Below are 25,107 nucleotides of genomic sequence, written 5' to 3' on the forward strand. Positions count from 1 at the left end.
ATTATGCATTGTATCTGCTTCAGACATGTAATTGAGTTGAAGTAGTTTAAATCCTAAACTCCCAAGATACTCAAAAGTGAGGGCCAAGCTGCTCCATAGAACCATCTGGAACAATGAAATTGAGACGCAACCACTCACTATTAATTTTATGAGGAGCCCAGTTGTTTGAGGTGGTTAAGAGCAAAAGTTGGATGCTCCAAGTGGCTACACCTTTTAATTTGTGTAAGTAATAGGAATACAGCTGTAGACAGTTTGCAATTACAAATAATTAAGAAATGTTTCACTAGACATTATTGCAGAGAAACTAGCCTCAGCAATCCCAGCATAGCCAGCTTAACCCTCACAACTTCTCTTCTTAAAGGATGTTGTGACTAATATTTTTATCAGAAGCGAAGTGCTTCTCATAAGTCCTCAATAATGTCACCAAAGCTGTTCCTCCAGCCTATGATTACCACTACTGAGAGGCTTCCTAGGGAACCACCACTTTGTGGGGTTTGAAGTGAGATCTTTCTTGCTGGAAAGACAGAAATGTTCTTCCCTGTTCTGTAGCCAGGCATTTAGGTTGGAGTCCTTTTCCTGCCTGTGAGTGTTTATACCCTGCTGTCAGGACGTGGTGGTAAACAGAAAAGAGATAATCAGGCTGATGAAACCAGCTGAAATATGCAGCCCTGTGAAAAGAGTCCAAGCTCGCTGCCAGAAGTGAAATTCCCAGAGATCGGGACTTGGAAAGCAGCGCCTGCAAAGCTGTTCAGTTCAGTGCCATCCCCTCGATGCTGGTGCTCCATTGTGCACAGGGCTTTGAGGTTAGCAGGGAAGGCTTCAATGTGAGTGAGCAAGACACTGGAGAAGTTCAGATATGGAATAATGTGTTCCTTAGTGCTCTCATTTCCTTTCTGCACTGTTCCTGATTTTTCTTGGCTGGTGTCTGTGCTGTGTTCTCATCCCAGAGGAGTTTTTTTTCTTTTCCCAGGAGTGTGAACAAGGCAGATGAGCTCCATGTGATTGTGCAGATGAGAGCTGTCTGCTAACGGCTGTTGGCTGTTGCAAAGAGACTCTCCCTTTTTGTTTGTGGTCTGAACCTTTATTGATTGACAGTTTCTTTCTGCTCTACAGCTGTCAGGCTATTCAAATAGAAGCAAACCTCTATGACTCCACAGGCTGCTCAGTTATTAAGTCATAAGTACTCTTTGTACCTTTTCTTTAAGTAGGACATTATCCTTGAGTTCCACCTGCTGCTTTTTTCCAAGGGCCTAGAGTAGATTGTTGTACCTATCAAAAAATAGTAATTTGCAGAATAACTCCCTAAAGACTTCCCCTCCTGTGAGAAGGAAGGACTATGGCAAGCTGACATTTCAAAAATTCATTTGGTTAGGATGAACAGGGATTTCATCTGAATTCAAGAGCAATGATGTTGGGGAGAGCCTAGATTCTTGTGTCTGTCCTTTCAACAGCTCCAGCTGTGTGTGGGAGCAAGCACTGCTGATACAGATTCATTTTCTATTTGTTTCAGGTCCAAGCACAATGTTAGTGGTGTTTGCACCTTCCTGGAGCAGAGCCCTAAATTAAATATCTTCTGTGGTTTCTCCATGATTGTAATTAGATGTATCTTTTTATAGTAGCCATGAAACAAATGATATCTTACCGTGCTGAAAACCTGGACATGCCCCAGCCATGTATGCTGGCCCCCAGAAGCCTCCCCTGTGCCCTGGGCTGATTCCAGTGTGGGCTGCAGGGGAGGGGAGGATTCTGCCCCAGTGCCCCCGTGCTCAGGTGAGACCCCACCTGCAGAGCTGCCCCAGGCCTGGATCCCAAATTCAGGAGGACGTGGAGCTGCTGGAGAGAGTCCAGAGGAGGCCCCGGAGCTGCTGCAGGGCTGGAGCCCCTCTGCTCTGGAGGCAGCCTGGGAGAGCTGGGAATGTTCCCCTGGAGAAGGGAAAATTCCAGGGAATGCTCAGAGTCCCTGCAGGGGCTCCAGGAGAGCTGGAGAGGAACTTTGGCCTTGTTTGGGCTTGTTTGTCTTCGTTTGTTCAGCCTGGAGAAAAGGAGACTGAAGTGAAACCTCGTCACAGTCTGCAACTTCCTTGTGAGCCAAAGGGAGGGGGCTGACACTGATCTCTCTGTGGCCAGGACCCAAGGGAATGGCTTGAAGTTGTGTTAGGGGAGGCTTAGTTCAGATATCAGGAAAGGGTTCTTCCCCCAGAGGGTGGTCAGACACTGCCCAGGCTCCCTAGGGAATGGTCATGGTCCCAAGGCTGCCAGAGCTCCAGGAGCATTTGGGCAATGCTCTCAGGCACAGGGTGGGATTGTTGGGGTGTCTGTGCAGAGCCAGGGGTTCCTTGCCAGTCCCTTCCAACTCAGCATATTATGTGATTCTATGATCTGTTCTGCACAACAGGACACAGTTTTCTGACCATAAAGTTACTCAGTTTTAGTCTTGTCTAGACCAGAGCTTCACACCAGAGGAGTGCATTGAAGGGATTTTGCCCTGTGTGTTGAGTGGCTAATTACAAATCTTTTGTTTATTTATTTATTAATTTACTTTTTTTTACAGGCCAAACACAATCCTCAGGCTTCGATTCAATCACTTTGCCACAGAGTGCAGCTGGGACCACTTGTATGTGTATGATGGAGACTCAATTTATGCTCCCTTACTGGCAGCTTTTAGGTAAGTTCCCCTTGGTGATACTCTTAACTGCAGCCACTAGTATCTTCTTAACTTAGAGCCTCTCTTAAATGTGGCTTCTGACACTGTAAATATGATCCAGTAATCCCAATGTATAACACTGCAATTGCAGCACATATAGCCAGTGTCCTTTTGTGCACTGTTCATCAATATAAACAATTAAGGAGTTGTTTTTCGCTTTTACAATGAACAAGTCATGTCACTGCACTCTAGCATGTAAGTATTAGGTTTTCATTTCCAAATCCTGATTCTTTGAGAGACAAAAAAATTATTGTCATCTGTGTGGGCTGGTGATGATTTGGTGTGCAAGCTCCTTTGAGAGGAGAAAACTGCCCCATTTATGGGTTTGAACATGATTTATGAGTTAAACTTGTAGTTCTGTCAATGTGGACAGAAGGGCAAAAGCCAGCTAATGTTGTAGACATGGAGGTCTCATAGGGTTATGTCTATCTTTTATGTACCTTAAACTTCAAATCTTTTAGTTATTTGGAACATGTTCAGGAACAGCAATGATGGATCGACATAGTTCTTGTGAAAACACAGAACCACAGGATGGTTTGGGTTGGGAGGGATCTTAAAGCTCCTCCAGTGTCACTCCTGCCATGGCAGGGACACCTCCCACTGTCCCAGGTGATCCCAGCCCCAATGTCCAGCCTGGCCCTGGGCACTGCCAGGGATCCAGGGGCAGCCCCAGCTGCTCTGGGCACCCTGTGCCAGCCCTGCCCACCCTGCCAGGGAACAATTCCTCATTCCCAAGATCCCACCCAGCCCTGCCCCTGGCAGTGGGAGCCATTTCCTGTGTCCTGTCCCTCCATCCCTTGTCCCAAGTCCCTCTCCAGCTCTTGATGTGTAAAAGTATCCATTCTTTTATCTATTTTCTTAATTTTAACCAATAGGTTACAGGTATTTGGCTTGTCCATGTGATGAGAGATCAGTGTGGATGCTGGGGAACAATCAACATTTCATGCTGAGACCTAAACATAACTTGTGCTTTCCTGTATTTCAGTCTTGCAGTGACACCACCACATTATGCTTTTTATTCTTTAAACTGAAATTAGGAAAATAATCCCAAGTTATGTATGGAAAAAAACTAATGGCTCCCCTGGCACTCTTCTTGTTCCAAGTGGCTGTGTAACTATTTCCAGAATTAACCTTCTGCTGGGCTTCCTCTCTTTTGTGAAAGGTCTAAAAATACTTCGTGTTTGTTGTAGAAAATCCTTGCAATGTCTATGAGAGAAGATCAGCAGAAGAACAAAAGTTGATAAAAATTTAAACCACCCCATGTGGTTTTTTGGTCTTCAACTGCAAATGTGGAGTTGTTTTGGAGTGAGGGAATGTTTCCTGTAAAGCTTCAGACTAACGTGAGGTCAAAAGAGGACACCTCATTTGAAGAAGAAACAACCTTTCTCTTCTAAAAGCCTCCAAAAATGTGGCAGTGGCACCTGGAAGTGCTCTCCTGGTATCATGCCCTGATTGATGTGCAGGAAGAGGAGGAAATGTCGTCTTGACCCAATGTCATTTTCTTCCAATCAAGCTATTTTTTAATACACTGGTGAAAAGGTGAAATGATGATTTGTGCCTGCCATTTCTTGTGTGTTTTCCAAAAATTAATAGGCTGTTAAAATTGACATTCTAAGTAGTTCACAGCATTAACAGTTATGGTTCAGACTGGGAAATCTTCCCTGAATCAGGAAGCCTGGGCCTGAGGACAAGCAAACATGAGCTTAGTACAGCAATGTTTTTGAGGTAGGAAAAAACCCAACTTTTAAAAAATTATTTCTTTAGATGGCATTTGAATTTACCTTCATTAGCAGTGAGCTGTGGTGTTCAGTAATCCAAGTTCAGGAAATGGCAGATGCTTCTCATTTTGGTGAAGTACCAGAAAGCATCTATTGAAAAACACCTTTCTCTAGTACAAAATAAATTCATTGGAATTTTTTAAGAGCAGTGTTTATATTTTCTCAATTTACTTGGGTTATATTAAATTTATTATTGCCATAACATATTTCCTTCATTATTTTTGCACCCTGCCAGGAGATTTGCAAGACTGAGCTTTGGACCCTGTAAGCTTTCTAGAAATTCCTTTCTTTCTGAACTCAGTTTTTGTTCCCTCCCTGGCTTTTTACAGCAGTTCCCTGAACTTTCACTTCCTTCACTGCTCTCTTTTGTTTTCTTCACCTTCTGATGCTCATTTATGTTTGTTCACAAGATAATATTTATCCTGAAATATATGTATATGTATATGTATATGTATATGTATATGTATATGTATATGTATATGTATATGTATATGTATATGTATATGTATATGTATATGTATATGTATATGTCTTGTATATATAAAAGATGATCTTGGGAATCCTCAGCACTGGACTGTAGGGAAGTTTTAAATTGTTTTTAACAATTTTTAGCAGCAATAAATATTTGTTTAATGCAGCATTTACACAGTTCCAGTGTGTGCATGAACTAAACTCCTTGTAGTCTGAGAGCCCCCAGAGCTGTCTGGTCCTGCACATTAAGCTTTTTTTTATTAAACAGTGTTAAAAATATCTTTGCTGGTTTATATTTGTGACCACAGGCACAGTGAGAGTGTGTAAATGTGTTGCTTCAAAGATGCAGTAAAAGAACATGGAAAACAAATGCAGCATGTTTGTCAGCACTGATGAAGAAATCTGAATTAGATAAACTCTACTCAGCACCTGTGAACTTTGTTGGTTTTGTTACCTTTACTCCACATTAAACATTTACCAGAGCTGGTTTTGCACCTTTATTTTCATTTTGCTCTGGTTGGCAGGGGGTGTTTTCTTCAGCAAACCCAGTTGTTCTTCTGCAAGACGTTTGGCAGTGGCCCAGAAGCTCCTGGCTGCCACATGGATGGTCCTGTGAGCCCGTGTTCCCTCAGCTCACCATCCTTTTGTTCCTGGTCAATAGGGCACTTGAGCACCCACATTGGAGTGTAGGGGTGAGTTTGGTTGGAAGGGTCTGATCCCTCTCTCAAAGCAGGGCCACCATCAGAGCCCTTTGCCCATGACTTTGTCCAGTCAAGGCGTGCATTTATCTTTAAGATGGAGATCCCATTGATCCTCTGGGTCAGTGGTCCAGAGATTGGTGTTAAAATAATGATAAAAAATGATATAAAATGAATCTAATACTAATGTCTAGCCACAATCTCTTGCTGCAACCTGTGTATGTTACCTCCTGTCCTCTTCTTATGAACCTCTGGGATTCCCTTCTCTCTACTCTCTCCTGAGGTAGCTGAGGTCAAAAATTAGGTTTCACCCTTCTTCAGCTGTATCTCCTTGAAGTTAAAGAAACCTCACTCCTTCTGTGTCTTCTCATACATAGATCATATGACCCTCCTCTCTTTTTTCCATCTATTCCCTCAATTCTTTGCCAGAAATTGTAACTGACTTTGCTGTCATGGGAACATGTATCCAGCTCAGGGGCTGCCAGCAGCAGGAGGATGTGGAGCTGCTGGAGAGAGTCCAGAGGAGGCCACAGAGATGCTCCAAGGGCTGGAGATTCCCTGCCATGGAGCCAGGCTGGGAGAGCTGGGAATGTTCCCCTGGAGAAGGGAAAATTCCAGGGAATGCTCAGAGTCCCTGCAGGGGCTCCAAGAGAGCTGGAATTGGGGACAAGGCCTGGAGGGACAGGACCCAGGGAATGGCTCCCAGTGCCAGAGGCAGGGCTGGGTGGGATTTTGGGCAGGAATTGTTCCCTGGCAGGGTGGGCAGGGCTGGCACAGGGTGCCCAGAGCAGCTGTGGCTGCCCCTGGATCCCTGGCAGTGCCCAAGGCCAGGCTGGACACTGGGGTTGGGATCACCTGGGACAGTGGGAGGTGTCCCTGCCGTGGCAGGGCTGGGATGAGATGATCTTTAAAGTTTCTTTCAACTCAGATCATTCTGTGTTTCATTGATTCTCTGATACTGTTTCACTTTCTGCTACTGTCTTCACCAATCCAGCTTACACAAAATAGATGTTATTTCAGTCCAAAGCAGAGGTTTGCCTTTCCCTGGGTGTTACTGGGCAGCTGAGCTGAGTAGGAGTGTTTATTTGCTTTGGAGTAGAGATGGTTGCAAAATGTTTTGAAACCTTATGAAAGGAAATAAAAGCAGTGTGTTGTGAAACATGCTAATCTTGGCCAGAGTTGAGTTGCTCAGAGATTCTGGATCATAATTTAAAGGAAGTTTTTCATGTTCCTTTATCATTCTGATTCTGTATATTGGCTTATTTTTCATGGCAGATGTAAATTCTGTTTGTGCTTCTGTTTATTCCATGTGATGCTTGCAGCAGGCTGATTTAGTCACTGTTTTTGAGGTTGAACCTTTCAGGTTGTCTTGATGGCTTTCTCTGAAAGAAATTAAAATGCCCCATCCCTGGAAATGTTCAAGGCCAGGTTGGATGGGACTTGGTGCAGCTTGGTCTGGTGGAAGGTGTTTCTGCCCATGGCAGGGGAGCTTGACTAGATGACCTTTAAGGTCCCTTCCAACCCAGACAATTCTATGATTGAGTTTCCATAGACTCTTTTAAATTTGTCTAGGTAGGATAACACCCTCTTTAGTTATTTACACATGAATCACCAGAAAAAGATGGAAATAAGGGAGTAAGTGGGATGCAAGAATTATTATGGAGGTACCTGTGTTCTTGACAAACAAATCCCAAATTTGAGATTTCTATGGGAAAATGAAGAATTGTCTAGTGATAGTCCTTCTATTAGGGAAGATTATTGAGGGGAATTTTTTGTCTTGCCTTCCATTTATTTTGCTCCGTAATATCAGTGATAAGTGCTGAAGAAGGAACCAGAACAAAGCAATTTTTTTCTTGTCCCTGAGCTGCAGTTTGAGCTGCCTTACCCAAATTATTTTCAAATGTTTGTTTTCCTGTGGTGGAGATGTACTGTCCTACAGTGTTCATTACAAAGGAATATTATGAACCAAACAAGAATTTTGTTAGGCTTTTTCTTCTTTGGTTTTGTGGGACATGGTATTTTGGGAGAGATAAACTTCAGAAGTCTCAAATGTTGAGAATGAAACAAGGCACCTCTTCGAGAGAGATGAAAAGGGAATTAATTTTGCTGTTCAGTCCCACATCCTTGAAAAGCAAGTGAGCAGCAATGGGAAATTTGGCTTTCTCATAAGGAAATATTTCTTGAAATGTATATCAACAGATGTGCTGGAGTTGTTTAGCCAAAACATGAGATCAGGTTCCAGTGATTTTTATGGTGTGTTGGTAAAATGAAGGATATATTTTTGTCCACCATAAGCCTTGTAGTGCAGGAAGGGCTGTTGTGCAGTTTGCAGTGTGATCCTGCTGTAGATAACTCGTTCATCTGCTATTTTTGGTGCAAATACCCCAAAATCTGTAGCAAAAAGGATCTGGGTGTCTGTTCTGTTCTTGAAGCACACCATTGTATTGTATCACGGGGACAGAAAAATTCAGGTCACAAAAATGTGCTTTTCAGGTGGTATTAATGGATGCTGTGGATAGCTGGGAGTAATTTCCTTGAGTGGATAAACTCATTTACTCTGTCCTCGGAAATTGTCTTCAACTGCATTTGCTTTCTATTCTAAATAGATGTGAAAAGAGGAAAAGTAAGTTCTTCTCAGGGGGCAAATTCTTTTCATCATTGCTTTTCAGTTGATGTGGCCTTGGATATTCAGGAGTCACAGGGCATGGGACAAGGCTGGGCTGTTTTCCCGGGAGAGTGGCTGGAGCTGCCTCTGCCTCCCTGCCCCACACCCTCTGCTCTGTGACTTGAAGTGTCTGCTTGTCACAAAGCTTTGACTTTGCCTTTGAAAATGCGAGTGAGGCTGGGGAAAGATGGATCTGTACAGGAAAATAGCAGCTGACTATGAACAGGGGGTGGTAGACAATGTGTTGTACATGGATAAAGGCTTTTAAAAACATAAATTCAATAGATTTGAATTTGTGCCCACTTTGCTGTCTTTTGTAAGAGAGAGGAATCAACTTTTTGTTTTTGTCAGGCTTCTGTTTAATGAAGAATAAACATTCCCTCTCAGATACAAAGTATTTAGTGCAATAGGGAAATAGGTAGTAGTTACTTTTTTCGAAGCTCATTTTAGTTTGTCAGTTTACTCCAATTATTTTGACAAACCATTATATAAATCTGTAGCGTGTCTGCAATACTGTAGAGAGCCTTGCCTACCATCTTTGCTTCTCTCTGCCACTCCTGGAAAACCAAAAGGCTGGAGGATCTCAGAGAACCTGGAATGCTGAGAGAAACAGCCAAAGGCATCCAGAAGTCTGAAGCAAAAAATGAGGTGGGAGTTGAGAGTGTGGCAGGCTGCTATGATAGAAAAGACAACAAACGTGGATGTGATGATGAGGTGTAGCTTGTAAAAGAAGGGATGATGGGAAGATGTGGTGCAGGTGAGATGCCTGAAGGATGAGATGGCATCAGAGGGACCTGGACAGGCCCAAGGAGTGGCACTGTAGGAACCTCATGAGATTCAGTGAGGTCAAGTGCAAGGTCCTGCATCAGACTGGAGCAGTCCTGAGTATGAGAACAGAAACGGGGGATGGAGAGATTGAGAGCAGCCCTGAGGAGAAGGACTTGGTGATGTTGGTGGGTAAGAGACTGGACATGCCCTGGCCTCGTGAGCTGGGGCCCAGAACACCCCCCAGCCCTGGGCTGATCCCAGTGTGGGCTGCAGGAAAGGTGGGAATTGTGTCCCTGAGCCCCCGTGCTCAGGTGAGACCCCACCTGCAGAGCTGCCCCAGGCCTGGATCCCAAATTCAGGAGGACGTGGAGCTGCTGGAGAGAGTCCAGAGGAGGCCCCGGAGCTGCTGCAGGGCTGGAGCCCCTCTGCTCTGGAGGCAGCCTGGGAGAGCTGGGAATGTTCCCCTGGAGAAGGGAAAATTCCAGGGAATGCTCAGAGTCCCTGCAGGGGCTCCAGGAGAGCTGGAATTGGGGACAAGGCCTGGAGGGACAGGACCCAGGGAATGGCTCCCACTGGGAAAGGGGAGATTGGGCTGGGATCTTGGGAAGGAATTCCTGCCTGGGCTGCAATTCCCAGATTTGCTGTGGCTGCCCCTGGATCCCTGGCAGTGCCCAAGGCCGGGTTGGACATTGGGGCTTGGAGCACCTTGGGATAGCAGAAGTGTCCCTGCCCATGGCAGGGGTGGAATGAGATGAGCTTGAAGTCTCTGATTTAAGCTTCTAATGCAAACCAGTCTGTGATTCCATGGCTGACCATTTGTATTTCTCGTAGAAAAGGAACCCAAGAGGCAGCAAGTGAAAAATGAGTAGAATAATCCTTTCTCTGCTGATGTGGAGTTAAATTGTTAACCTCACTGCTGCAGATTTTTTCAGGTGAAAAGGATATAAATGATTAAGAAATGAATTGGGTAGAAGCATGGATGAATGTTTTATTTAAATGTGCTGACTTGGGTGCATTCTCCAGGTCTAAGCATCTGAACTAGGGGTCTGGAAGGTGGATTACACATCACCAAAATGCTCTGTACTTGCTTGATATGTTAAAGCCTTTCCCAATCACTTTTGTAGCCCACAGTCAGGAGAAGTTCTGGGCTCAGCACACCTTTAGTTTGACTTCATAATACAGATTTTATTATTTTGGGACAAATTAATCTCTGTTTCCAAACATTCTACCTTGTTTTATATTATTAATTAATTGCTGAGTAACAAGGGAGGGGAAGGTTTTTGATAAGGATAACTAACATTCTATATAGCTTCAGGTTTTCTCGGGTTAAATACTTTGAAATATACATTTATTTATGATTCCACAAATTCATTATACTTCAAATAATGAAAATACATCAAGTTTCAATTGTTTGATTGAAATTCAATTATTTTATTGAAAGTACTGGTGCATTTACTCTTGTTGCTTTGCTCCCTTTTATTTCACTTCTAATATTGTTCTTTTACTTTTCCAGTGGTCTTATTGTTCCTGAGAAAGACAGCAATGAAACAGTTCCCGAAGTTGTAGCTACTTCTGGATATGCTCTTCTGCATTTCTTCAGCGATGCTGCCTATAATCTCACAGGCTTTAACATCACCTATAAGTAAGTGGCACCACTCCACAGTGATGCTGCAGGTTGAGCAAAAGGAGTTTCCCCCTTTTCTCACTTTTGTCTTGAAATAAGCAATTGCCATTGAAGTGTGTAATTATGAGCAGACACCTGAAATTAGATTTTTATCTTTATTGTACCCTTATAACAGCTAATAAGTGGTATATGCTCGATGTTACAACTTGTCAGTTGTAAGCATGGGCAAATATTTGTTCCAAAAGACATCTTATTATTTTTTTATGTTATTAGATCAGTTTGATTATATCTAATCAACAAGAATTGATATGTTTTGTGCACGTTTGTGCTCTTGAGTGTTCTACAGAGATACTTCTGCACAAACACACTTTTCCATCAGTCACACGTTTCACTTGAGACACTGGGCTGTAGCTACTCTTGAGGATCCTCATCCTTGGATATACTTTCTTATTCAGTCCCTGAATTGAATCCCTTAATCTGGCTTCTTTTTATTCTGGACTGGTTTTATATTCTTTCATTCATATTCTAAACAGATGGGTGCTTTCTGTTCACTGGCATGCACTTAGTCCTCATTGATGAGCTTTTTAAAAGTAATTCTGTGTGCTTCCTAATTCATCAGCTGCTTTTAGAAAGGTTTTGTCTTGAGGTAAATGAGTGGACATACTCACAGAGATGGAAGGTTTTGCTTCTTGAATTTTTATGCTCCTACAGATGTGTGTTATGTTTGTGCCACACTGGGAGATTTAATTTGGGAGTAACCTGCAGAAGGTCTGACCTCTTTAAAAAAAAAAAAAAAGCTGGAAAAACTTCTGTCACAACTAAGTTCTTGCAAAAATTGAGTTTCTCTTAAAATGAGGAGTTTAGTTTTTGAATATGAAGTCTCAGTGCTTTCATCCTTAGTAAGAACATAATTATGTGCTTAATAATCCACATAATAGTGAATTATTTAAAAATAGGGGCATTCAGCAGCCCTTGAAAGCTCCAGAAGAAGATGAGGAGCCTTTGCAAAGTTCCTTTGCAATCAGAGGAGCTGAAGAGGCAGCGTTCCCAGTCTGGCTGATTGTATAAACCAGGCCTCCATCTAGTGCCAGCTGTTGGATTTGCACCATTGCAATGAAATACTCTCTTCAAGAACACTATTCTTTTAATACTTCACTTTCTTCGTTATTTCAAACAATTCCAAGTGCTGTTTTGTGTTCTGGCAATTAGGTTTCCTCATAACATTTTTGCAGTAAGTAGATTAAATGGTACATAACAGTCTTCATAGTCTTCATAGTTACTACTGGGTGTAGGTGCTCAACAAGCACTGATGAAGTTATGTCTTGGAGCCAGTGACAGTGAGAATAATGGGTAGTAATTTCCATCTGTGAATTATTCTGGTTGATCCACCAGCAAAAACTGGAGTCTGGAAATTAATATGATCTCAAGATTTGGACCTTTACCAAGGATGTATCTGTTTTTGCCTCAGCTACATTGCAGATATTAGAAAATCAGAAATTATTCAAACCAGGCACGTCTTCAGCTTGGGTTTCATCTCCAGCTGTTCTCTTGGTAAGCAGATCCCAGAATAGCACCTAATTGTGAGTGGTTTAAGTATAAATTTCACAGACACCACAGCAGCCTTATTCTCTGAGTGAAGTCCTCACTTACTGTTGAGTGTTTTAAGGCAAGTCATTTGCCTTACAGATGGCTAAAACTCATATTGATAATTTTCTCAGAGGAGCCGAGAGTTGTGAAATGAAGCATTTTATAGGAATAGAGTACAAATCTCTACAGGTCCATCACACCAGGTAGCAGATGACTGTCTCTTGGTTTGTAATGATTTGTTTTACCTTTGTTCAGCGTCACTCTTGCCTTTGTTAATAATTCAAGGGAATCTGCTTTGTGCTCTGTCCCCAGTTTCAATATGTGTCCCAATAACTGCTCTGGCCAAGGGGAGTGCAGGATCAACAGCAGCACCAAGGCCCTGCAGTGTGAGTGTGCTGAGCACTGGAAGGGAGAGGCGTGTGACATTCCCTACTGCCCAGAGAGCTGTGGGGCACCCGAGAGAGGCCAGTGCAACCTCAATGGCTCTAAAGCGTGTTTGTGCTCTGCAGGATGGCAAGGTGGGTCTCCTGGTGGATACACAGAACTTATGGGATCAATTTTCTATGTATGGAACTGGCAGTTTAATTGGGAGTACGTGGGAATGTTCTGCGTGACAAGTATTAGCATTTTGACTAGGAACACGGTATCTGCTCTTCAAATTTATAAGATCAGACTTCATTTGGAAGGATGGATATGGTAAAGGGGAGGCCACAGAGGGGCTCCAAGGGCTGTAACCTCTCAGCTCTGGAGACAGTTTGGGAGAGCTGGGAGTGGAGAAGAAGAGGCTCCAAGGAGACCTCAGAGCCACTTCCAGTGCCCAAAAGGCCCCCATGAGAGCTGAAGAAGGACTTTATAGACAAGAGCCTAGAGTACCAGGACAAAGGGGAATGACTTCAAATTGAAACTGGGTTGTTCTAGATTAGATATAAGGAAGAAGTTTTTTACAATGAGAGTGATAAGACCCTGGCACAGGGTGCCTAGAGAAGCTGTCCCTGGAAGTGTCCAGGTTGGAGGGGGCTTGGAGCAAACTGGGATACTGGAAGGTTTCTCTGCCCATGGCAGGGCAGTGGAAGGGGATTTTTCCAACCTATCCCAGTCTGTGATTCTGTGTTTTTACGATTGCTTTTAAAAGCAACTTTGTCACCATCCAAAGTGGGACCAACCTATGGTGTGCAGGCATCCCTTCAAACCTCATTCCTATGCAGCAAATTTGAGCCTGGTTGCCATGGTTGACTCGTGTGAAGATGTAAAATGCCTTGTTCTCATGTCCAGCTGAGCTGATCATCCATGTGCAGCCTGGCAGTGATTTGGCCTGAACATACGTTTTTCCTTTGCAAAAACCTCCTGACATGTAATTCGTACATGTTGAATGCAATCAGCTACAGCATTAGCAGGAGATTGACCTCCAGCTGAAATACAGCTTTGGGGAAAAAAAAAAAAAGTTTTTAAACCTTCTTTTCCCAGGTCCTGGCTGTTCAATTCCTCTTCCTGCAAACCAGTCGTTTTGGACCCGGGAGGAATACACTCTTCCAAAACTTCCTAGAGCATCTCACAAAGCTGTCATCCATGACAATAAAATGTGGATTGTTGGAGGCTATGTCTTCAATCATTCTGACTCTCAGAAGGTTTTAGCGTGAGTATAAACCCTGATAATAAAAGCTTAAGAGAGGAACTTAGATTTGAGTTATTTTTAGGAAGTGCCACCTGACGTGCTTTGCTTTGGTCTGTGCTTCATCTCCAAGTCAGGCTGATGTTTCAGATGAGGGAAAATCTTGCTAAGGGGTGCTAATTTTGGAAAAGAAAAGCATAAGGTTCCTGATGTTCAGTGAGTTTTTGATTCATCTGTGTCTGACAATTTAACTATTCTCTGTATATTTCTGGGCCAGCTCCTGAATTATCTCTAGCCTCATATTCAAAGACAGTAGTTCTGTTTCAGTGTTTTTAGCCCTTCCCTATGTTGTGTCTGTGTGACTTGAGTTTTTGGCTCCTTAATTAACTCATACTGGTTGGTTATCCACTATTAACTCTGGGTGGTTATCCACAGTGGATAGGATACCAAACAGGGAGTGGCATTAGGATGAGAACATTAAGCAATTGTTTGAGGAGATTCAACAGTAACTGAAATACCAAGTAATAATCGTGTACTTCATGGAAATACTCCGTTTAAAAAAACAGCTTTTGTATTGTATTAGGGTATTAGGGCAGAGCTAGGCAAAAGCTGGATTTTTTTCCAGGGATCCTCACGTACCTCACTTTGATGGGCCTAAGTGAGAGCTGTGTATTCTGCACTCACATCCTGAGGTAACAGTTCTTATAGGGGAAGAGGAGCTGAAAACACATATTTAAATGTAGAACAGTTGCTAGTTGCACCCACAATTTACTCCTCCAAAGTCACACCTCGTTTTTTAATAGGATACCCTGTGGCTTTGTTGAATGCTTTCTCTCAAAGGTGATTTTATCTCACAAGTCCCTAAGCCTGGCAAATATAGTGCCTTATTTTGAATAAAAACCCACAAGCCATTTTCAGGGCAGAGGGTTTATGTTATTTTAAGCATGAATGGCAAAGACATAATTAAAAAGCGCACTTAAGCATTGGCAGAGATTTTTTAATCACGTAGCTGGAAATCACCTCAGTTTAGTGTAAAGTTTTCTTACTTTTTTTGAGGGAGAGGTGGTGTATATTGTCACAGCTTAATAGGCAATGTATTAGCTCTTGGGTTTATATGGAAAAGAAAACAGGGCAAAGGAAATCAGTATGTGGATGTTGAGTAAGAGAGCAGGCTCAACTGGATTTTTTTAACCATAGGTAGTTTGTGTGAGCTTTGTGCATGCTGAAATCATGGCAGGATTATTATTTCAGTAAATAATTATATCTAACATTTTATATTGGTAAATAATTTTCCCCAAATCTTAGAAAGGACAAGCAGTCATATTCTCAGCTTTAATACGTATTCCTTGGAAAATAATTCAGTTTTTGTTATTCAGGTATGATCTTATTTCTGAAGAGTGGCTTCCACTGAACAACTCTGTGAACTCAGTAGAGATGAGATATGGTCATTCGTTGGCATTGCACGAGGTAAGCTCAGTGCTCCAGACTCACTTCCCAGCTGGTTTCCCCTTCCCTCCTGCTTCCCACTCCTTATCCCAGGTCAGTGTTGCTTTGAGAGAAGCCTTCCTCTTTCAGAGGCTTGTCCATGCTTAGCCCAGGCTGTACACTTGTGCTCAAAGAATCCTCAGGAGGGTGTCCTAGGAATTCTGTAGTGTCTCTGCCTGTGTGTTCCTTCTTTGCCCTTTTTCCAGAGATTTTGGGGATGACTGAGGTCAGTGAGTCCATTGTTGCCTTCCTGCTGTCTGTGCTGACAAGACATGCCTGAGGCTGACTTTACTGGAGTTCAGCTGATTCCCCAGCTGCCTTTTATGTAGCTCATGTAAATATTTTTATGAGCTCTGCTGTCCAAGACACCAAAGCAGATCTGGGGGATTAGGGATTTTTGTTGCTTGTTGTGCAAGTAAACTTGTGAATCTGATCTTTCAGCACCTGACACAGCAAGTGGATTTGACCGTTTTTACCTCCTTTCTCACTTATGTGCCTTGCTGTGAGTGCAGGCCATGTAAGAGCAGGATGGCAAAGTCTTTCGAAAGGAAATGGGCTGATCTTTTATTGACCTTTGAGTTTTGGAATGTTATTTAGCTCAAACAGTGCAGGCCTGTGCAAAACTTAGTCATAAATACTCAAAAAACTCCACACACCGTTGTTCACAAACAGAGCACTTGAAGAACCTCGAAGCATGGAAATTCATCAGGGAATCACAAAAAGATTTGGGTTGGAAGGGACCTTGAAGATCATCTAGTCCCAATCCCCTGCTGTAGGCAGAGACCTTCCACTGTCCCAGGCTGCTCCAGCCCCATGTCCAACCTGGCCTTGGGCACTGCCAGGGATCCAGGGGCAGCCCCAGCTGCTCTGGGCACCCTGTGCCAGCCCTGCCCACCCTGCCAGGGAACAATTCCTGCCCAAGATCCCATCCAGCCCTGCCCTCTGGCACTGGGAGCCATTCCCTGTGTGCTGTCCCTCCAGGCCCTTGTCCACAGCCCTTCTCCAGGGGACTTTATTTAAAGGACCTTCAGACCAGCAGCTTCATTCCTTACCAAATAGCTGTTTCCTAAATGCTGAACTCCTTGGCCCTATCGTATGTGCCTCCTTTCAGGATAACATCTACATGTATGGAGGTAAGATCGATGCGACGGGGAACGTGAGCAGCCAGCTGTGGGTGCTGCACATCCCCCGGCAGAGCTGGGCTGCCCTGACTCCCAAGGCCAAGGAGCAGTACGCCGTGGTGGGGCACTCTGCCCACATCGTCACCCTGCAGGACAACAGCACCGTCATGCTCGTGCTCTTTGGGCACTGCCCCCTCTACGGCTACATCAGCAACGTGCAGGAGTACAACCTGGGTGAGTGAGGGGGGCCCTCCTGGCAGCCGCTTCAAGGGAAAGAACTGGTTTGAAAGTTACTTAAATGACTCATGTTCAGATAGCAAAACACGGGCAATTGTGTTCTCCTCCCCCTGTTTGCATTTACAAGAAGTTGAACCTAACATATTTGTATAACCCAATGAGCAGGCAGCCACGTGCCTCCAGCTTTATACACAGTGTTAGTTCCCAAAGACATAAAGCTGCAATTAAGAGGTAAAGCAGGGCAACTCTGGGACAGTTTAGATTGAATTTCCTCTCTCCCTCTGACAAAACAAACACTTTTGAAATTATTTTTGAATTCTGCAATTATAATAATGGCTGTAACAATTCAGACCAAATACCTGCTTAACCTGACACCCATGTCCCCAGCAGCAAATGCTATAGGAACCAGGTGCTGAATTTCTGGATTCCCATATCCCTGATAGGATCTGACCCCCACATCCTGGAATAGTCCAGGCTCTGATCTTAGGATCCAGAGATTTCTAGTATGACCAGTGGAGCAGCACAGGAAGCTTTGCAGGTACACTGAACTGCTACCCAACTCGGAAAGGAAGACACGTTCCTGGCTCCACAGACCATGTAGTTAAGCACAGGAAGTTCACAAGAGGAATGTGCTGGTTATTCTCAGGAGTAGTGGCCCTGTCTGCACTTTGTCCTGCAGTCATGCTGATCCAGAGGATCTGCTGGAGCTCATGTGAGTGAGATTTCTTCCTCTAGGGGAAATCCAGAGAGAACCAGGGTGTGTGGGGCAGTGATTTGTTTCTGCCATGTGTGATCTGGCAGACTGTTCAATTCCTTTGCCTTTTGTGTGCCTGCTCTGGCCTGGAATTGGGAAGCTTGTATAGGGTTTCATTCAGCATTTACTACAGAGATTTGGTGTGTAATGTGGTATTTTTATTTCATTTGCCATTATAATATGTCTAAAGTGCTTCAGACCAATGTTGTTTTAGTGAGTGAGATATAGGTTCATTAATCACATGTTAGTTTTTAACTGCAGTGTTCTTCACAGTCAGGCTTTGTTTCAGTGCTGTCTGGCTTTATATATATATATATTTATATATATGTATAAAAAGTAAAAGTGCTCTTGAGTCCCATTCCAAATCAAGTCATGGTGCTGGCATTTTCATGTCATTGAAATGCAATCTATTATTTGTCTACTTTTTATTTCTCATTTACTTAGCTTGTCTGCAACATGCAATAAATGACTGTGGAAGAGCTATTTCTGCTCTAATTAAAAATATCCGGCAATGCTTCTTGACAACAGGCTTCTTGGAGGAGAATACTTTTGGATTAGAAGTGATAGAGACAGTGTCTAGATCTGAGTCAGGGGAATCCCAATTTATTTCACAATGTTGTTGCTGAGTTATTAATAGACAGAAATGAACCATGTTTTGTCACTCATTTTTCAGTGACAAATACCTGGAGCATCTTACAGACGAGTGGAGCTTTGGTGCAAGGAGGATATGGGCACAGCAGTGTTTATGACCCAAACACAAGATCCATCTATATCCACGGGGGTTACAAAGCGTTCAGTGCCAACAAGTACAGGCTGGCAGATGATCTCTACAAGTATGAGGTTGATTCCCGTATGTGGTAAGTGCTTCTTCTTCTGTCTTTTTCCTGTTTACCACCCTGTCAGTTTTGTTTGTAGCGAACAAGAGGATGGATGTTTTATAAGGGTACAGTGGTTTATATCTACCTGAATTCAGAATAGATGCTGTCTTCTTGGATCTCGTTTTTATGTCCCCTTATGAATAGAGAATGATATAATCAATATAATCAAGGCTGTGAACAAGCCAAGAAATCAATTTTAATCTATTGTTTGATTCCAGCTGAAAGGAAAAATATTTGATGTTTTTATCTTGCTAGCCATTCAGCCTGTGCATATGAGTGCAGTTACTGCAGTCATGCACGTGATAATCCATTCTGCAGTTAAGACTGTAAAAGAATTTCTATTATAACCCTATTTTCTTCTGGACCTGTAACTGCTCGGAATGTTCACTTCTTAAGCTGAAATCTTCTCTGATTTGTTTCTGCCCAAAGGTGAGTTTTATTAAAAAGCTACAGCCACACTTCACAGCCTGAAGCAACAGAGGTGAAATACTTTTTCCTTAATTCTGTGTTTTTATTAATGTCGATTCTACAGGCTCCTGACAAAAAGGAGACTGTCTTTTGGGTTAATACATGTCAATTTGACTCGTTACATCTCTTATTGGATGTTAAAAAGCTTGTGTTTCTGTTTGTGAGTCTGTACTGATGAGGAAGGTAATGAGTGACTAATTTCCAACCTCCTCCTTCCCACTCAGTTGTACACACAGAAATAACCCCACTTCTGTGGGAAGTTGGTTTGTGAGGATAGTGCAGGAGGGAATATTTCCCAATAAATTACAGCTGCACTGATCCCTGAGGAGTGCAAACAGCCGTGCCTGCCCAATGAGCACGGGGGTTATAAAGTGTGGGCTGGGTAACCCCGAGCCTGGCTGCGGGTTCGGGGCCGGGCTGGGTGAGTTTGCTGCGGGTTCGGGGCCGGGCTGGGTAACCCCGAGCCTGCTGCGGGTTCGGGGCCGGGCTGGGTGAGTTTGCTGCGGGTTCGGGGCCGGGCTGGGTGAGTTTGCTGCGGGTTTGGGGCCGGGCTGGGTGAGTTTGCTGCGGGTTCGGGGCCGGGCTGGGTAACCCCGAGCCTGCTGCGGGTTCGGGGCCGGGCTGGGTGAGTTTGCTGCGGGTTCGGGGCCGGGCTGGGTGAGTTTGCTGCGGGTTCGGGGCCGGGCTGGGTGAGTTTGCTGCGGGTTCGGGGCCGGGCTGGGTGAGTTTGCTGCGGGTTCGGGGTTGGGCTGGGTGAGTTTGCTGCGGGTTCGGGGCCGGGCTGGGTGAGTTTGCTGCGGGTTCGGGGCCGGGCTGGGTGAGTTTGCTGCGGGTTCGGGGCCGGGCTGGGTGAGTTTGCTGCGGGTTCGGGGCCGGGCTGGGTGAGTTTGCTGCGGGTTCGGGGCCGGGCTGGGTGAGTTTGCTGCGGGTTCGGGGCCGGGCTGGGTGAGTTTGCTGCGGGTTCGGGGCCGGGCTGGGTGAGTTTGCTGCGGGTTCGGGGCCGGGCTGGGTGAGTTTGCTGCGGGTTCGGGGTTGGGGTGGGTGAGTTTGCTGCGGGTTTGGGGTTGGGCTGGGTGAGTTTGCTGCGGGTTCGGGGCCGGGGTGTGCTGGCTGTGCTGTGAGGAGGAAGGGACGTGTGGCTGTGGCAGGGACAGGCAGGGTGAGGTGGCCGGGTAAGGGACAGCTTGGGGTCAGCCAGTCGTGCAGAAGGAAGAAGGAAACTTGCAGAGAGAAGGAGTCAGTGCTGTGTGAAGCAGCTGATGAGGAAAGGAGTCAGAGTTGCCTGAGAGAAATCCACTGAAAGAAAGCGTGAGAAGCTTTTCATTAAGGACTGGTGATGGTGCCAGTCATGTCCATCTTGGCAACTGCAACACACTTCCTCTCAGGATTGACTTGATCTTCCACTTTAGCCTTGGAGTGGACAAATCTGGCTGAGTAGGCAGAAACTTAACAAATGTGACAATGTTCTTCCAAACTCCTGCAGCACCAATTTTCTTTTGTCAGTTTGGTAAGCTCTGTTGAACAAGTGGAGAATGTAGGACTATCTGTTCATCTCTCTCTGCTTTTTTTTTTTTTTTTTTTGTCATTGACTCTTTGCTTTATTCTTCAGTGATTTAGGCCTTCTCTTCCTTGTTAAATCTCATGAGCTTCCCATGGGCCCTCTTCGTGAGCTCCTCTAGGTCCCTCTAGAACAAATCCTGTCCCTCAGGCATGTTAACTGCACATTCAACTTGATGTCCCTTAGTGGAAGGGACCTTAAAACTCAACCCATTCCACCCCCTGCCATGGGCAGGGACACTTCTGCTATGCCAAGGTGCTCCAAGCCCCAATGTCCAACCTGGCCTTGGGCACTGCCAGGGATCCAGGGGCAGCCCCAGCAAATCTGGGAATTGCAGCCCAGGCAGGAATTCCTTCCCAAGATCCCAGCCCAATCTCCCCTTTCCCAGTGGGAGCCATTCCCTGTGTCCTGTCCCTCCAGGCCTTGTCCCCAATTCCAGCTCTCCTGGAGCCCCTGCAGGGACTCTGAGCATTCCCTGGAATTTTCCCTTCTCCAGGGGAACATTCCCAGCTCTCCCAGGCTGCCTCCAGAGCAGAGGGGCTCCAGCCCTGCAGCAGCTCTGGGGCCTCCTCTGGACTCTCTCCAGCAGCTCCACGTCCTCCTCAATTTGGGATCCAGGCCTGGGGCAGCTCTGCAGGTGGGGTCTCACCTGAGCATGGGGCACTGGGGCAGAATCCCTTCCTTCAACACAAATCCTCTCAGAAAAGTAGGAAAATCCTTCAAAAGATGCCCCTCTGTGTTCAGTGCCATCAAACCTGCTGGTTAAAGTTGAGATCAGTGGTGAGTTTGATTAGTGCTTCCCATGATTTTGTCACTAATGAGCCAGTGTGTTGTGCAGGTATTAACCTGCAGGGCTCCATTTTCAGGGGCTGTATAGACTTCCTTAAAATAGAATTTTTAGTTGTTAGCAACAGATGCTGCCCAGTGTGAAATAATTCTTTGGGTTGCTATAAAAGCAGAGTTACTACAAAATATTGGCATCTTCCCAGGCTCGCTATATTCAAAAGACAGGTTAGTGTGAGAACTTGAGAATCCCTAGGGAAAGAATTGATGATTTGAAGATCTATAGCTTCAGAAAGAGGCTCTCATAGATATTTCTCCTACAAACTGGCAAAGCAAATGGAAAGATGAGATTGGAATTACAGGTGGAATTGAACAATGGGGAATGTAATTGTTAGCACCTCATTAGGAAAAGTAGTTAGATACTATCACCCTCCTCCCTGCTCCCTCAAAATGTTCTTCAGCTTGGATTTATGGAGTGTTTTGCCTTTGCCAGGTACTTACCAGTGTCATTAATACCTATATTTTTATTTCTGAAGGACTATTCTGAAAGACAGCCGATTTTTCCGCTACTTGCACACAGCTGTGATAGTGAGTGGGACCATGCTGGTGTTTGGGGGAAACACTCACAATGACACCTCCATGAGCCACGGAGCCAAGTGCTTTTCTTCGGATTTCATGGCCTATGATATTGGTAAGTTCTTGCAGAAATAATAACGACCCCCCAAATACTTGGCTATTCCCAGGGACCTGTCCCAGTTTGTCTCCAGAATGCCTGGTTTGTGTGTAGGTGTATTATCCCAAATGGTGCTGGGCACAGGGATGTGCAGTCAGGAGAGGCTCATTAGCTTGCTACAGGATTCTAAGCAAATGAGGTGCAGTGATTTCCAGTTACAAACAGCAGCAGTTCCTTTGTCAACAGTTTATACCCAACCTTGGGCATTAAAACTTAAGTCTTAAACTGCATATTGTTACAGGATCATAAAATCATGGAATTGTTAAGATTGGAAAAACGTTTAAGATCACCAAGTCCAACTGGCAACCCAGCCCCACCACCATTTTCACCACCAAACCATGTCCTCAAGTGGCACTTCCACACTTTTTAGCACTTCCAGAGATGATGACTCCATCACTGCCCTAGGCAGCTCGTTCCAGTGTTTTGCAACCCTTGGCATGAAAAAATATTTCCTAGTATCTAATCTACAATTACCTGGCCCAACTTGATGCTGTTTTCTGTCCTGCTATCTCAGCCACAAATCTATTCTGATATTTTTAGTGTGTTTTAATCTATGATTGATCAAAAATTCAAGTTCTTAGGGCAGTTAAAAGCACTAGACCCTGCTGAAACTCAGCCTGTACTGCTCTTTTTTTAACTGCTTTTTTCAATAATAAAGCCAAATTTTTAGGCTGGATGTTCTGAGTTTCAGTAGCCAGGAGAGGGCAGCATTTATTTTTGGATTTGGATTCCAGAGACAGTGAGTTTAAAGAACAAGGAAAGAAAAGGTGGAATTACATAAAAGAAGATGCATACACAGCCAGATAATTCACACTGGGGAAAAACACCACTCTCTACTCTGACATTCACCTTTTGCTCTCAGAATTGCCCTAAATGTGGCTTCCCTGAAATAATCCTGTAAATCTGAAATCTTGAAGCGACTGCCCACCAAGACGTCCCCCCTGCTTTGTGAGAGGAAAATGCCAGTGAATACTTGGGTCATCAGGGCTGGGTTTCCTTGTGCCCTTTTGCTCTCCATTACAGCAGTTTTTCCATTCTGCCTCCTGTGACTTCTAGTCACATCCCCCTGGAATCTTTGTGTGCTCCTAGCTAGCTTTATTTTGACTTTTTTTTTTTTTTTTTTTTTTTTTTTTTTTTAATTGAAGAGTTAAAATGAGGTATTTGACCAGGTTGGATGGGGCTTGGAGCAGCCTGATCTAGTGGAAGGTGTTCCTGCCCATGGCTCAGAACTGTAGTGAGATTGTTTTAAGGTGCCAGCCAGCCCAGAGTGTTTTGTCATTCTGTGGCAGTCATGAAGAGTTTGATTTTTTTAAACTGGTAGAAACAGTGATAAATTTTTCTTTCTGCTGTCTGCCCTGACCTGCTGAACTCTGTTAGGTATAAAACACAAAATGCATTAATTTGACAAAATATGCCAATAATGATGTTCATTTTGATTCACTTTAGGTAACAGGCAGGTTCATGTTACATGACATGAGTGATGTAGTCAACATTCCCAGTTCTTACCAGGTATACACTGGTATGTGAAGCTTACATTGATTTTACCTCACATGATGGGTGAAAGGTGTTCTTGAGTCCCCTCATTCCTTAGAAAAGGGACTCTCAGCCTGAAAAGAGCAGCTTTTTTTCAGAAATAAGACCACTTCTTTTGTTCTCTTCATTGCAGGAGCCATTGTGCATGATTTTCCTTATTCCATGTGACTAGGAATGCATTAGGGGGTGGTTCATCATTTGTGTCACAGCAAAAGCCTCTTTTCAGTGGTTCTTCATGCATGATCTCTGCAGTAATTAATTCCCCTGGTCATGCTCCCGTTGGTCTCCATGGGAATAAGCCATATAACCCCCCTGTTATCTATCCCTTGATGTTCCCAAGGCACAAGTTACCCAGGAGGAGACCAAACAAGGTCACTTGATACTGAGAGCCTTCAGTGGAGAGGCTTAGTAATTGTCTTTATTCCCTACTTTTATTGTATGCTGTCTGGCTGGTTTACTCATTTTTTACATCTTGTTGATAAGCCATCATGATTGATTAATGATCACTGTGATGGCTGGGAGACTGGAGAGAAGTGGAATCAAACCCAGTCTGAAACAAAGGCTTCAAACCCAGGTCTTCTCCTTAACCTTTGCCATTAAAACTTACTTTGGTGGTAACTGATTTTATTTACATCATCAAATTTTTCTGGTTTTCCCTCCTCAAATTTCCAAGTAATTGGAGCACATGCACTGAGTATTGGGAGGACATAAAATCTTTTTTTCTGTGTGGGCAATGCTAACAGCTTGCACTGAGATGTGTGCTGGGGGTGAGCAATACAAATTCTTGAATGTTTCTTATCCTTTATCCTCTACTTGACTAGGCTGGGCCATATTCAATCCAGCTTGTGCAGGTGCTGCCTAGTTTGGGAAGGTTTCAGGCTAACAATCCAGCTGTGTGCCTGGGTTAGTCTCGATTCTCAGGACGAGCCTTCAGACATTTGGGTTGGGTGAGCACTTGGGCAGAGCTGTCTCACAGGATTTTCTGTCTTTTCTGCACACTGAAATGGCCAATTAGCTCCTCCTATCCCCGAAATTGGTCTCTCTGGCCTTTGTCAAAAAGTTTCCTGCTCTGCAGGAGCTCTGGGTGAAAAAATACCTCACTTAACCCTCTTAAGCTGCTACTTATATAAAGGTGCTGCTTTTAAATTTGTCTTTTTGCCCCACAGAAGAGAAACTAAAACTCTTCTATTTACCCCATCAAAATTCTGATTCTGATGACAAACACAGGAAGAGGCTGCATGTTTTTGTAGCTGGTATGCTCTGTTTGAACATATACATTTAATAAATCCTGGCATTGTAAGTTTTAGGTTAAGTCAGGAAGGAGAAGTTTCTTTGTATTCTCAGAATTACTCGATTTTTCTAATACTTGATCTCTGGTTAAAAATGGGAAAGAAGCTTAGAAAGCAAAATATTCCTGGCCTCCTATTAATCTAGAAAAACGTGTTTCTTAGCCTCACATAACACACAACTTAAGGGCTTAAAAATTGCAAATTGGTTTCCAATTTTTCTGAAGTCTCCTATTAAAAATTGGAACTGTCATGCTTGGCATGAGTGAGGCTGGGCTAGGTTAAATTCTTTGAAAATGGAGCAAATGACACATAAAAATAAAATTCAAAATCACAATTTATCAAAGTACTGAATCTAACTGTCTTC

The 25,107-nt window shown here is 44.0% G+C and overlaps 1 protein-coding gene across 1 annotated transcript in view; it reads left to right on the forward strand.

The window, feature by feature from the left end:
* The window catches only part of ATRN (attractin), a 141,449-nt gene that overhangs the window by 34,889 nt on the left and 81,453 nt on the right, over positions 1-25,107 (forward strand). Inside the window, exons 3-10 of the mRNA XM_014891421.2 lie at positions 2,552-2,665; positions 10,598-10,726; positions 12,608-12,813; positions 13,760-13,928; positions 15,281-15,371; positions 16,501-16,744; positions 18,175-18,358; positions 21,725-21,879. Coding sequence (XP_014746907.2) covers positions 2,552-2,665; positions 10,598-10,726; positions 12,608-12,813; positions 13,760-13,928; positions 15,281-15,371; positions 16,501-16,744; positions 18,175-18,358; positions 21,725-21,879 — 1,292 coding nt within the window. The remainder of the gene's footprint in view (positions 1-2,551; positions 2,666-10,597; positions 10,727-12,607; positions 12,814-13,759; positions 13,929-15,280; positions 15,372-16,500; positions 16,745-18,174; positions 18,359-21,724; positions 21,880-25,107) is intronic.

Source organism: Sturnus vulgaris, chromosome 4, assembly GCF_052056855.1.
Source record: "Sturnus vulgaris isolate bStuVul1 chromosome 4, bStuVul1.hap1, whole genome shotgun sequence".
NCBI classification, from domain to species: Eukaryota; Metazoa; Chordata; class Aves; order Passeriformes; family Sturnidae; genus Sturnus; species Sturnus vulgaris.